General features: G+C 42.8%; 1 protein-coding gene across 4 annotated transcripts in view; it reads right to left on the reverse strand.

Annotated features, from left to right (window-relative positions):
* cchcr1 (coiled-coil alpha-helical rod protein 1) overlaps positions 1–13,101 on the reverse strand; it is a 114,792-nt gene that overhangs the window by 40,251 nt on the left and 61,440 nt on the right. For all 4 annotated transcript variants that reach the window (XM_084320969.1, XM_084320970.1, XM_084320968.1 and 1 more), the window contains exons 11-12: positions 4,166–4,272; positions 2,128–2,240 (exon numbers count right to left, since the gene is read on the reverse strand). In XM_084320969.1, the coding sequence (XP_084177095.1) occupies positions 2,128–2,240; positions 4,166–4,272 (220 nt within the window). The remainder of the gene's footprint in view (positions 1–2,127; positions 2,241–4,165; positions 4,273–13,101) is intronic.

Below are 13,101 nucleotides of genomic sequence, written 5' to 3' on the forward strand. Positions count from 1 at the left end.
GCAAGGTCCGAGCAGCTGAAGTACTCGTCCAAGGGCGCACTTACACACGACCCGTGGCGAGGCTAATAGAACTGCCCCGACTCCCAGATACTATCGATGATGACCATGACCCCATGACTTTGTGAGTTGACTGACCCTTACAGCGGACCTTGAGTGGTAGACAGTGCGGTTAATCTGTCTCTGCTTAGCTAATTAGGTGGGACTAATTAGGGGGCGGCTGTTGTGAAGGATCAGATTAAACCGAATATATATATTTATTTATATATATATATTTAAATAGTATTTGTATATCGTTTGATATCCCCTGTATATTCCTTGTACAATATGCACTGAATATCCCTTTAGTCTACTAAACAGCCCATAATAGTTTCATTCTACCATTGGACGAGAACCTGGCGCCAGCAGCCATACCCCTAGGTTCAAGTTCAATCGTGCCGCCCAACATGTCGTGGCAAGCCCGGTTCCGCGTAGGAATACGTCTGGCGAAATACGAATGGTACTATTTGTTCACAGCGCATATATATATGGCGCAAGTAAAGTAGAACTTTCTTTTAGTCCATTAGTTCTTTACCCTCCAACCGAGTAACAGACGCGAAGCCTCACCCACGACGCACGTGTGGTGCAGTAAGGCCTACTTGGCCTCAGAATAGGCATTGAGATATCGTGTGGATTAATAGTTGAATTGTCATAGTTTGGCACTATACCGTCGAGTTGGACGTATTCTATTAAGCTAATAATAGTCTATTTATGTATGGTGCATCGTCGGTTAGAGTTATAAAGTGAGCAGCACCCCCATCGTTCCTGACGTTATCTGGAGTCTTAACCAGGCTGGGCAGACCACTAGTGGTGCTTGCATCCGAGGAGCTCCGGGCCAGGGCGACTGGACCTGTACATTGGATTACTCTACCCGGACGACGGCGAGCCTTCCACGGCTTGGATTATGCTTTGGGTGCTTTGATTATTCCATGGATAACGGCCAACACTGCGGAGTGTTGGAACTACCCCCCGGAGAGGACTCCAGGTGAGACGGCGCTCTACACCAGTGAGGTCGCCTCACGTCTCTCCGTTGTGGACCGGCAGCCACCGTCCACCAGAGGGTCCAGCTGTATTCATCTGCGGACCGAGGTTCTGTGGGCACCGTGTTCAAGACTTTGAATTCTCCCAAGAAATCGTCGGCCAGATGGGATACCGCCAGCGGCTTCTCTAACCCCCCCCTCCTACTGTCTTACAACCAGCGGGACCCCCCCCCCCCCCTAGTGTATCCAGCTATAATCATTTAAGTACCATCGCTATAGTTTCCTAAAGAACCGGGTTGTATACTTACTCCCTGCGTAACCAGAGATTGGACATTCAATGTTGATTTACCTACGAATACTCATTTGCCATACAAGTGCATTTCAAATCATAAGTGTAAACAAGTGAACGTTGTATATACCTTTTGCTATATTAAATATTCGATTTGTACATTTGTGTGGACTTCGTTTCATCAGGTGGGAAAGTGTTCATCATATCTATATCATGTACTGGATGGCCAGAAGTTAAAGTACAAGAGGTAGTGGTTTAATAATACCATACTTAACAATACAGTCAGGGAATTGTACCCCTCAGTTACAGATACCGATATTTTCCGATATCACATTTTAATGCCAATATCGGCCGATAATATCGTTAGGCCGATAATATCGGACCTCCCTAGTCGCGAGCCATAGTTTGAGAACCGCTGATCTAGATCGTTTCTGTGCGATTTGAGTTTTGGAGATATCTGCCGTAGAGATGTCTGCAGTCACTCTGAATGGCATTGCGTTTGTAGCCCAAAGCGCCAACAAATTACATTTGAAAAACTCAACAGCAATGTCTCCTTCCAGAAATCATGACATGGTTACTCAAGATCATCCACAGACCTTGTTGTGAAGAGTCATTCAGAACTATTATGGCGGGTGAACTAGTGAAAATAGTTCCTGAATGAAACTGTCCAATTATCTGGATTATTTTTATTTTGGGTGAACTGCCCTTTTAACTGAACGACCATAGTCACCTATCATTATCAAGCTACAGCGACCTTGGGTTCTATGAAAGGCGCTATATAAATTTGATCCATTATTATTATTATTATTATTACAGCCACACCTTGTATCGTCTCCACTCTTCTTTTAGCGAAGGTTAGCCTCTGGGTAAAACTGTCAAGTCTTGTTTGAGCTGTATCAATTTCTGCCACCTTGGACTCAAATGCCAGACTGAACCTGTAAAGCACAGTGAGAATCAAGAGAAATACACCACACTCTATAATGTGTCTTTCAACATTAAAAGGATACGTTCACAATTACTTATGATGTTGTGAATCGGTTGAGTCGTCTCTCTGCACGATCCATGCTGTTCTTCATACTGGATACCCACAGCTCCGGCTAGTTAGCCACTAACTAATGCAAAGTCAATAGGGAGGTGTAGTGGTTACGTCATTGTTGTTTCCGGCGCGGTCCACCTCGCTTGAAATGTCAATGTATTTCCAATGGACACATTTCTAAATCGTCTCGTTTAAAACAAATAAAGCATGAACATTGTCATGGTGTACCTTTCTGTGTGTATTCATCCACAATCTATAGCTCAACATGAAACAATTCGCAATTATAATTATTATATAATATAATAATTTGCAATTAAAATAATTACGTATAATTTAATTTCAACCAAAAAATGGTTAAACTAATGTTAGTGATAGAAGGGAACACATTTTGTGCAAAAATGGAAAGCTTGCCAATGTTCATAAGGCAGAATTATTACAATAGCCGATAATACATTTTCCTAATGGCAACTGGCAACATCACCTCCTGGTTTGGGAATAGCACTGCACAAGACCGAAGCAGACTACAAAGAGTGACACGTTCAGCCGAACGCACAATTGGAGGGGGGCTCCCCACCCTCCAGAACATTTACAACAAGCGGTGGAGGGGCAAGGCTAAGAGAATCATTAAAGACTCCAGTCACCCGAACAACTGCCTCTTTGAACTGCTGCGGTCAGGCAAGCGATACCGGAGTCTCAAGGCGAGCACAGAAAGACTCAGAAGAAGCTTCTATCCCCAGGCCATCAGGCTGCTCAACGAACAATGAACACTACACAACAACAACCATCAAACGCACATAGCACACACATCCACACGCACACACTCACTTTAAACAAACACACTGTAGCACCCACTCCACACACTTTATAGCACACACTCACTTTAAACAAACACACTGTAGCACCCACTCCCCACACTTTATATTTATTGATGAAGGATTGCACTACAACTCGTACACCTTACTGTAAATTGTACCTAAATTGTACCTCATCCCATTTCTGTTTTGCACTATATAGTATTGTACATTAGTACACTGCATAGTATTGTATATTATATGGTAACTCAGTTATGTCTATTCTGCATCGAACATTGTACATATGTCTATACTGAACACTGTGACCTCATTTTCTACTTCTAATTTACATGCTATACTATGTTATTTGATACTATCTTGTCTAGCACAGTCTCTGGAGCGTAACAGTAAGAAGCATTTTGTATGAAAGTATTCTGTACTTCTGTATGACAACTATTAAAGAAACTTGAAACTAATGATAAATCCCTATACGGGTGGACCGTGCGGGAAACTAAAGTGACGTCAGACTACACCTCCCTATGGCGTCACAATGGGGGTCACGGTCTGTACAAGCCGTTCAGGGAAATGTAAGTTTCAGCATTGTTTTCATGGCTTATACAGACAGGAGCACAACCTCATTGACTTTGCATTCGTTTGTGGATAACTTGCGGGAGCTGCATCTATCCAGAATGAAGAACAGCATGGAATCTGTTGAGAAAAGACTCTACCGATCCACAGAATCATTGTTAAGTAGGAAATAGAGCTACGGTTTGAGAATTGTGAATTAACCTAACTAGCCTAGCTTAGCACAAATGAATATGGAAGCGGATATGGATCACTAGCCTAGCTGTGCCCGTCTACAGAGTTTTAAGCTAGGCTGGTGGTCCGTATCCGCTTCCATTCATTTGTGCTAAGCTAGGTTAGCTTGCAGCCCGGTCTACTGAACCCAGAGAGGAAATTGGTATCCATCTTCTTGTCCGACTCTGGAGAAGGTGGCAGGATCTTCATTCTATGCGGATGAACGTGTGCTTACCTCTGGACTGCCTCTGTCAAGGCCATCAGGTCTGCCTCTGCTTTTTGACCGCAGGACTTCAGCTGTGTGTTCTCCTTCAGAGCCCCGGCCAAGTCCTGCTCCACTGTCTGACGACACAAACACACACACAGTAGCAGTAGTTTATACAAATCCAATGCTCGATTTTGAGAATAGTTCTTTACCCTCAGCTATTTCCTTGGAACACCTTACAGGGAAGGTTCAGCACGTTTTAGAAGTCTGTCCTATTGATCAACCAGGTTCACACTTCAAAGTGAAGTTGGTGATCAGAAGAAGACGACGTGGTTAGGGTCGTCGCAGTGATGTGGAATTTTCCATGACTAATAAACTCATGTCTTTAAATGTTCACATTCAGCTTATAATGTTGTCTGACTTACACGCTTGATAACACGTTTAGTCATTTACAAATGAGTGTTATTTATTTGAATGTGGGCACTGTCTGATACGTGAAGATTAACTAAATGTGTTTTATTTATATTAAAAAGTAAATAAAAAGCATACACTGTTGGGGGTGATAATGTACTCGCTGGATGCCTGTGTTGCATGTTGTCCTTGGGATTTTCTGCCTGTTCACCGTCAGCCTCTCTTCTATCCCCCTGACTCTAAATATGCAGGTATTTTTCTTCTCTCACTAACTGGGCTGATTTGTCCCTGGTCTGGAGGTTGGGAGGATGGGTTCCGGGAAGACTTGAGGAGGTTGGGGCTCTGCCTCCATCTGCTGGCTCCATAGCGCCATCTAGTGTGACCTCTTCCCAGATGTGCAGGGGGTTTAATCTCCTTCAGCTGTTCACTTCATACTGGTCACGTCTCAGGGATTCTGCCACCAGTCTACAAGATGCAAGAAATACACTAATATCCTGTGTTTTGTCCTTTCTCTTCCATTTATTTGTTAACCACAAGACTCTGACATAGAATTTTAGAGATTTATTCCTGACGAGCACAGTGGAAAAGAGTTGCTTTACTACTGGGAACATATTTAAAAAGGGAAAGTCCACAACAAAGCATCAAATCAAATCAAATGTATTTGTATATCCCGAAATCACATGAAGTTGCCCCCATGGGCTTTACATCATTAAACTAATTTACCAGGTTGAGGCATAACTGATTCTCTCTAAGTGGCCAAAGCCATCTCTGCTCAGAAACATGGGAAGGAAGCTGGAGCATTAATCTGACAGAACTCTAAATCAAAGCATTAAACTTAGGCTGATGGACTGAATGTCAAAAAAACACTTGAAAAAACACTTTGAAACTTGAAAAAAAGTACTTTGAAGAAAACACTTGGTCCGAGCAGAATCTGATTGTGCTCAACAGAGTTTCACATAAGACAAAACCAGAGTGAGTACCAGTCTCAACAACTATTGTTTGTGTATCAACTTAGAAAACTTGAATACTTCCCTTTTTCTAAGAATGAACCAATCCTACTGGTATTCACCCAAAATGAACAGCATTTTGGTAGTATAATGGAATGGAGGGCCTTCTGCACGGTTGCTCCCAGTCTGTGGAATTCTCTCCCCAACCATCTGAGGACACTACAGACTGTGGATGCTTTTAAACCTGGCTTAAAAACCCACCTTTTTAGGTTTTTTATCAGTTTATTTTTTTTAGATCCTCATATACTTATTTTTTTGCATTAAATGTTTTAACCTGTAGCACTTTGAGATTGTCAAATGTAAATATAAATACAATCTATTATTATTATATCTTGTGCCAAGTTATCCATCATCATAAAAGTAAAGTTTTGGGTTGGGGTTTGAGAGATTTCACTGATTTTCATTATGGTTATAACATGAAGTACGTAGATAAAAAACCTTGTAATTAAGGCACAGTGGGGTTTAGCCTCTCTCCTACATCAGTATTAGACTGATTGACACACTGAGACATATTTTCTGTGTAGAAGCAGGGCCTTTGAGAAAACCATAACAACGATAGTGGTCGCCATGGCAATGCAGATAAGGAGCCAGCCACAGTTGCTCAGGGTCGGCATTCCGAACAGAGTGCTAGTAATGATATATGAGTCAGAAGCCGTCGCTAGGGTGACGAGATAGCCAACGTCAGCCACAGAAGCATGCCTTCGCTTAGTAATGAGACAGAGTTAGATTCAAGAGAAACATCGTGCGAGAGAGATATAGATAGGCAGCCATTGCTACTTTAAGCTGTTAGTACTTCCGGTAGGGAGCATAAGAGTTTTGATAGCGAGATGGCCCACATCAAGCAGCTGAGCTCCAGCCCTCTGAACAAGGGCTGGGGTAGTGATGCACGATATATCACCGATAATAATTTTTTTACACATCGGTATCGGTCCGATATCAAGATATGGCCAATATTAATATAAAAAATATTATATGTTTTGGTCTTAACACTTTCTGTGCCGTTCACGTAGATCTACGTTTCTGTGGCCCGACCGTTGAGTGCCGGAAACGTAGATCTACGTTTCTGTTTTGTTATTTCTTTTATTCGCTATTGCCATTCATAATCAATCGAGGCACCTTGTGTATGCTGTCCTGAATGTGTCCGAGATCGCAGACGGCAAATACCGCCGTCTAACGCCTTGCGGCCGCTATTGCACTCCATTTGAAACGATGTGGTTTGTTTTCTCGGCCGCGCTGCGGCGTGGGGGTGGGTTCGAAACACTCCGGCAAGACAAGCGGTCACCGCGGTTGCCTCGACGAGTTCATCCGCCCGCCCGTTCATGTGCAATGCTGGATAACGTCGGAGACAGGATCGCTGTGGATATCTGGAATGGCGATCAGATAATTGGATTATTCTTTTTGCAGTACATCAGACACAAGGTAAGGACTATATATTACCAATCTTGCGTTGATCCGATATTTTTTTCCCCGCGATCGATGTGTGTGGTATGTGTGTGTGTTAGATAGATAGATAGATAGATAGATAGATACTTTATTAATCCCCTTGGGGAAATTCAGGTATCCAGTAGCAGCTCAGGCAGTTAACACTTTGATCGCCATGGTTAAATTCATAATTTACCATCCCTAGCCAGCTCTATTTGTCTATGGAGAAGTTCCCCTTCTTTGCAGGGCTATAACTTTTTAAATTCTATTGCTAAATTGACATTATTATGGCCCATTCAAAGTCCTATATGTATTGTTCAGGGTGTATCAATGTTATACTTTTTCATTCACATATTCATACTAAAATACGGTCTAAAGTATAAGTATGTTTTTATCGTTTTCTGCAGCTTTCTCCAGAACTTGATTTATAGCCCCAAATGCACTATATTGATGATCAAATACAGTTTGGTAGCGATCGGTGCCAGATGAAAAATTTCAACTGGAGGCACTTCTAGAAGTTACTACGTATCATCGGATATTGACCGGATGGGCGGGGGGTCGTTTATAATTCCGTGGGCAACGTTATATCATTCGTCTAGTGTGGGTCATATGGTCATCAGAGCAGTTTATATGGAACACATTAGAAAATAACGCTGGATCTTACCGTATGTTCCTCGCGCCGTTGGACGATCAGCTTGGAGTAGACAGTTTTCGATTATGGGATGTTGATATAGATGAACCATTTCCAGGTTGTATAATACTATATACGTCCAAATAACGTTGTTTATTGAGTTAGGGCGAGCGATTGATTATCCAGTGTGTTGAGATGGAGTCCGGCTACCGATCGCGAGTGCCCGGACGAAATATGTCCTGTTTGGCACGCCCCTCCCTCTTGGCCGATCTGCCGATCGGCCACCAGATGGCGCTCTTGAACAGTTAGACAGTTGAGTGGAGCTCACCAGTACATCTCATGTCTCCGGAGGAGAAATATGATTTAGATCACAGATTTTTGAATTATTGATATCAAAGACGAGTTAAGGCGTCTTCGGCAGAATGAGCATGGCTAGGAAAGACGTCCAAAGGCGTTTTCGGCGATTAAAGTGTTTTAACAGACAATAGAGAGCGATAAAAAAGGACAAACAATACAACAACAACAAAAAAAACTATGAAGGTCAGCGCTGAGGTACAAAGTTAATGAATTAAATAAATAAATGGTGAGCACTATTGCACAGTGTTAAGTCAAATAAAATCAAATTGCTATATAAAACTACAGTATACAAATTTTAAATGATGCACATTGTCCCAAGGGGGGGGGGGGGGCAGGCACGCCCAGGTCATATGAGAGAGAGAGAGAGAGAGAGGGGGGGGGGTTGAACAGTCTGATGGCTGTGGGGACAAAGGACAGCCTGAACCGCTCAGTCCGCGATCGCAGCGATATGAGCCGTCCACTGCAACTGCTCCTCTGTCTAAGGCTGAGCCCGAACCCTGTTTTTAGGGTTCGAACGTTCGCCAGGGTTTATCGAACGAACGTTCGAACGTTGGTTTTTTGTAATTTTTTTAATAAATTTTTTTTTTTATAAAAAACAAAATTTATATAATTTTTTTTTTTTGTATTATAGATCCTACGGAGGGCGGCATTGCATAATCTATTGGTGAAAAAACATGTTGTTTACAGTGGTGGCTGTTCATGTAAACATGTAATTAAACAAAGCACTCAGAAGAAAATAACAAGCTACTGAGTACTGCATAAAGTTCCTACTTATGATAAACAATAGCCCTTGCACACCGCAGTCACGTAAGGGGCTAGATAAACAAATGCATTTGTTTCGTGGCATTAAGTACGTTATATAGTTAGTGTTACACGTTCAATAACAGGTATTCACTCTTGGTCGACGGGAAGGAGAGAGACGCGCGCCTCGGCTCCTTCCACCGTCTACCTCGGAACGGGGGACGACAGAGAGATACCGGCGGGGTGCCGCCGGGCTCCCAACACGCCTGCCGCCCGTCCGCCCTCGGCCAGAGTTGTTTACAACGCAACCACCTCCCGCCATGAAGCTCGCGCTCCGTGGCCGAAAAAGGCTGGTATACATTAATGATCCTTCCTCAGCGGGGAGCTACGGAGTCTGTTCACTCTGTTGTGCTTCTCGGTCTCGCAAGCAGATAAATGTATTGCCGGAAGTAAAAAAAATAACTAAACGCTTGCCGAATGGTGGTAACAGCAGAGGCGGGTGCAAGCGGTGTGACGTAATTGGCAGAATCGCCTGTCAATCAAAATGGTTCTATTGCATTGGTTGAGACAATAGTATCCAGCTACAGCCCGGCAGAGACCACACTGGTTGAGCCGAGCGCACTCGGGGGATGCGCCGCTTCACATCGCCTCAACGTCGCGCGCCTGCTTTTTTTTTTTCACCGAACGTTCGAACCTATTAATTAAAGTCCGAATGTCAACGTAACGAACGAACGTTCGGGCTCAGCCTTACCTCTGTCCTGTCAGGGTGTGGTGGAGAGGGTGGCTGTCAATGCTCATGAATGCCCCCTTTCATGCGTGCATGATGAAAGATAATACCGATAATCTAGCGTTGATTGCAGATTGATTGTTGATCCAAGCGAGGAATGGCAACGTGTTTAGTGAATTCCAATAAAACGCTGTTTTCGCATCTTTTCCTGGGATTACTCAGAATCACTCAAACTATACTCATATTCACCACGGTATAAAACGGAAATGTATTGATGAAAAAATTATCTGTTTTTTGCATGTTGACCGGAAGAAACCCACTGACAATCGACAGCGTTATTAGATCCATAGCTATAATATAAAATATAGGTTTAGCTCTACAAACAAGGTGAGCGTTTACATGGGGTTAATGGGTGGCATGGCCTATGCACTTCCCGGAAGGGGCGTGGCACGCAATGTGTTAAATAGTTTCAAAATATCAGTAATTTCTGAAAATAAGTTACAAAAGTAAAAAGAAAATGCGTTTTGGAAAATAGCGCTTTATTTGATTATCATAAAAAAGGGTTTTCTATATAGAGATATCGACATCGGTAAATATTGGTATCGGCCAGAACAGCAATATTAATATCGTTTATCGCAATTTTCACATCGGTGCATCACTAGCTGGGGGGGGGGGGGAAGACAACGAGGTATAGAGATAGCTAGTGGCTAACAGATGCAGAACCACCGAGCGGGTATTGAGAGATAGAATCTATTAATCTAGTTTCTGATACCTCTAAAAGACTCAATTCATTCATGCTGTACGAGAACCTTGGTTTATGCAAAATAAACATCCTGCTGATATGAGACGACGACTCAAAGTACATTATTTTGTCCGGATGCATTAACAGGGTGAAACAGTGTTACAGCCAGTGCGTGGGAGGACAGAATTCCACAGAACGATTGCCTCGACAACAACAAATAAACACAACGCAGGGATTTCACGGAAGGTGATAACGATCAATGTAGGAGATTTCTATCAAGTTGCTCTGAAGTTCATGGTGGGGTTGGGTGTGTGTTTAATTCAGTGCTAATACAGTGACTTGAGAGGTGGGGTGAGTATCTGTCTGTGTGTGCAGTGGCTGAAAAAGAGAAAATAAACAGAGCGAGTCAAGCGTGTGTCGGCCGTGGCTGAGAGGGAAGAAAATAGAAAAGGCTCTGTGTTCAGCAAGAGTAAGAGTGGTTAAAAAGAGAGTGAGTATCTGTATGTGAGCTGGAGGACATCTAAAGTTCAAGTTTCTTCATGGTGTTTGTTAGACGTTGCCACAGTATTTCATCGGCACCCTCTCAACTTTGAAAGGTATCTTTAAAATATGGTTTAATATCATGCAGGAAGATTTTCGAATGCAGGTTTGAATAACATCCTACAGGGCTTTCCCTAAAGTTTAGGGCCTAAACAATGGTATGGGGGCACCGGTGCCACTATGACAACGTGCCAGTGCCACCATGCGGTATTAACGCGCTATCGCCCGATTCTATTAACGCCACTATTTTTTTTAACTCACGATTAACTTTTAAGAATTTTCTTTTTTTTAACCCATTCTCTGCCGGAGCTTATATTCATCCTTGTAGCCTCTCTGCCAGCACTATTTGTCTATGGAGATGTTCACCTTCTTTGCGGGGCTATAACGTTTTAAATTGTATTGCTAAATTGACATTACTATGGCCCATTCAACATCAATTATCTATCGTTCAGGATGTAGGAACGTTTGACTTTTTCATTCACACATTCATACTAAAATACCGCCCAGAGTATAAATATGTTTTTATCGTTTTCTGCTGTATTTCATAGAACATGAGATATAGCCATAAATGCATATATTAGATGATTAAATGCAGTTTGATACCGATACCGAGGTGAGACGGATCTTTAAAAAAGTGAATATCAGGAACGCAGCAGGACCGGACGGCATCCCCGGCCGCGTCATAAAAGTCTGTGCCGACCAACTGGCCCCGGTATTCACTGACATCTTCAACCTGTCCTTGGAACAGGCTGTCATCCCCACCTGTCTGAAGAAGTCCACCATCATCCCTGTACCCAAAAAATCTATGCACACTTGCCTCAACGACTACCGCCCTGTAGCCCTCACCTCCATAGCCATGAAGTGCTTTGAGAAGCTAGTGAAGGGCTACATCTGTTCCTCCCTCCCCATCAACCTGGACCCCCTGCAATTTGCATATCGCCCCAACAGGTCCACGGAGGACGCCATAGCCCATGTGCTGCACACAGCAGCATCACACCTGGACAAGAGGCAGGGGAACTATGTGAGAATGCTGTTCATCGACTACAGCTCAGCATTCAATACCATAGTCCCCTCCAAACTCATAGCCAAGCTCAGGGACCTGGGCTTGAACTATGACCTCTGCCAGTGGGTCTTGGAGTTCCTGACGGGCAGACCCCAGGTGGTAAGAGCAGGCAACTGCACCTCCTCATCCATCACGCTTAATATTTTTTTTTTATTTAATTTTTAATTTTTTTTTATCTTATGTTGTGGGACTTGTACAGCACTTTCGTAAACGTTGTTGTTTTTAAATGTGCTCTATAAATAAAGTGGGTTGGATTAATTAATTAAGTAGCCCCTTTTGTGACTGTGACGCATCCAACAAGGTTTCACTCAGCTGTGTGATTTAATTCAAGGTGGATCACTGTTGTCGTTTGAACAACTTCAGATTTCATGGGAACTACCAATCCCCCAAATCAAGAATGTTTAAGATGAATGAAGTAAAATTTAGATTATTTGAAATATGGCCTGTGTAGACTAAACTATGCACAGAATTATGTCAGTCTACAAGGTCCGGATTCTACATGGTCCGGCAATGTAGACCTTGTAGACTCCACTACAGACCAATTATCAGTGAATGTTCATGCATTTTTAAGAAGGGCAACTTCCACAAAAAAACAAAGAACTCACCAAAACATCTCAGTAGCACCTTATCTAAATGTTATATTTCATATATGGATATTCATATTTATTTATGTATTGCATGCATTTCTACATTTTATTTCCTATTTTGTTTATTCATCCCAGTATCTTTCTTTCTTATGTGTGGAATTCTACAAGGTGCGCGCACACACACACACACACACACACCTACACACACACACACCTACACACACACACACACACACACACACACACACACACACTTACATTTAGTCATTTAGCTGACGCTTTTATCCAAAGCGACTTACAAGTTCTGTACGACAAGACAGCAAGAAGGGTACAACTCTATCAGCTGAGTAACAATGTTCATCAAAGTGTTGCGTGTTACAGTGTAGGTTAGTTTATTAGGACAAGTGCATGACAGTAAGGTTAGTCACGGTTAGATTTTTTTTTTTTTTTTTTTTTATCATTTCAGATAATGGTTGAAGAAGTGAGTCTTTAGTCGACGGCGAAAGATTGGACGGGATTCGGCTGTCCTAACTGGGATGGGTAGTTCACACACACACACACACACACACACACACACACACACACACACACACACACACACACACACACACACACACACACACACACACACACACACACACACACACACACACACACACACACACACACACACACACACACACACACACACACACACACACACACACACACACACACACACACACACACACACACACA

This window comes from Notolepis coatsorum, assembly GCF_963971535.1.
Source record: "Notolepis coatsorum genome assembly, chromosome: 8".
Classification (NCBI taxonomy): Eukaryota; Metazoa; Chordata; class Actinopteri; order Aulopiformes; family Paralepididae; genus Notolepis; species Notolepis coatsorum.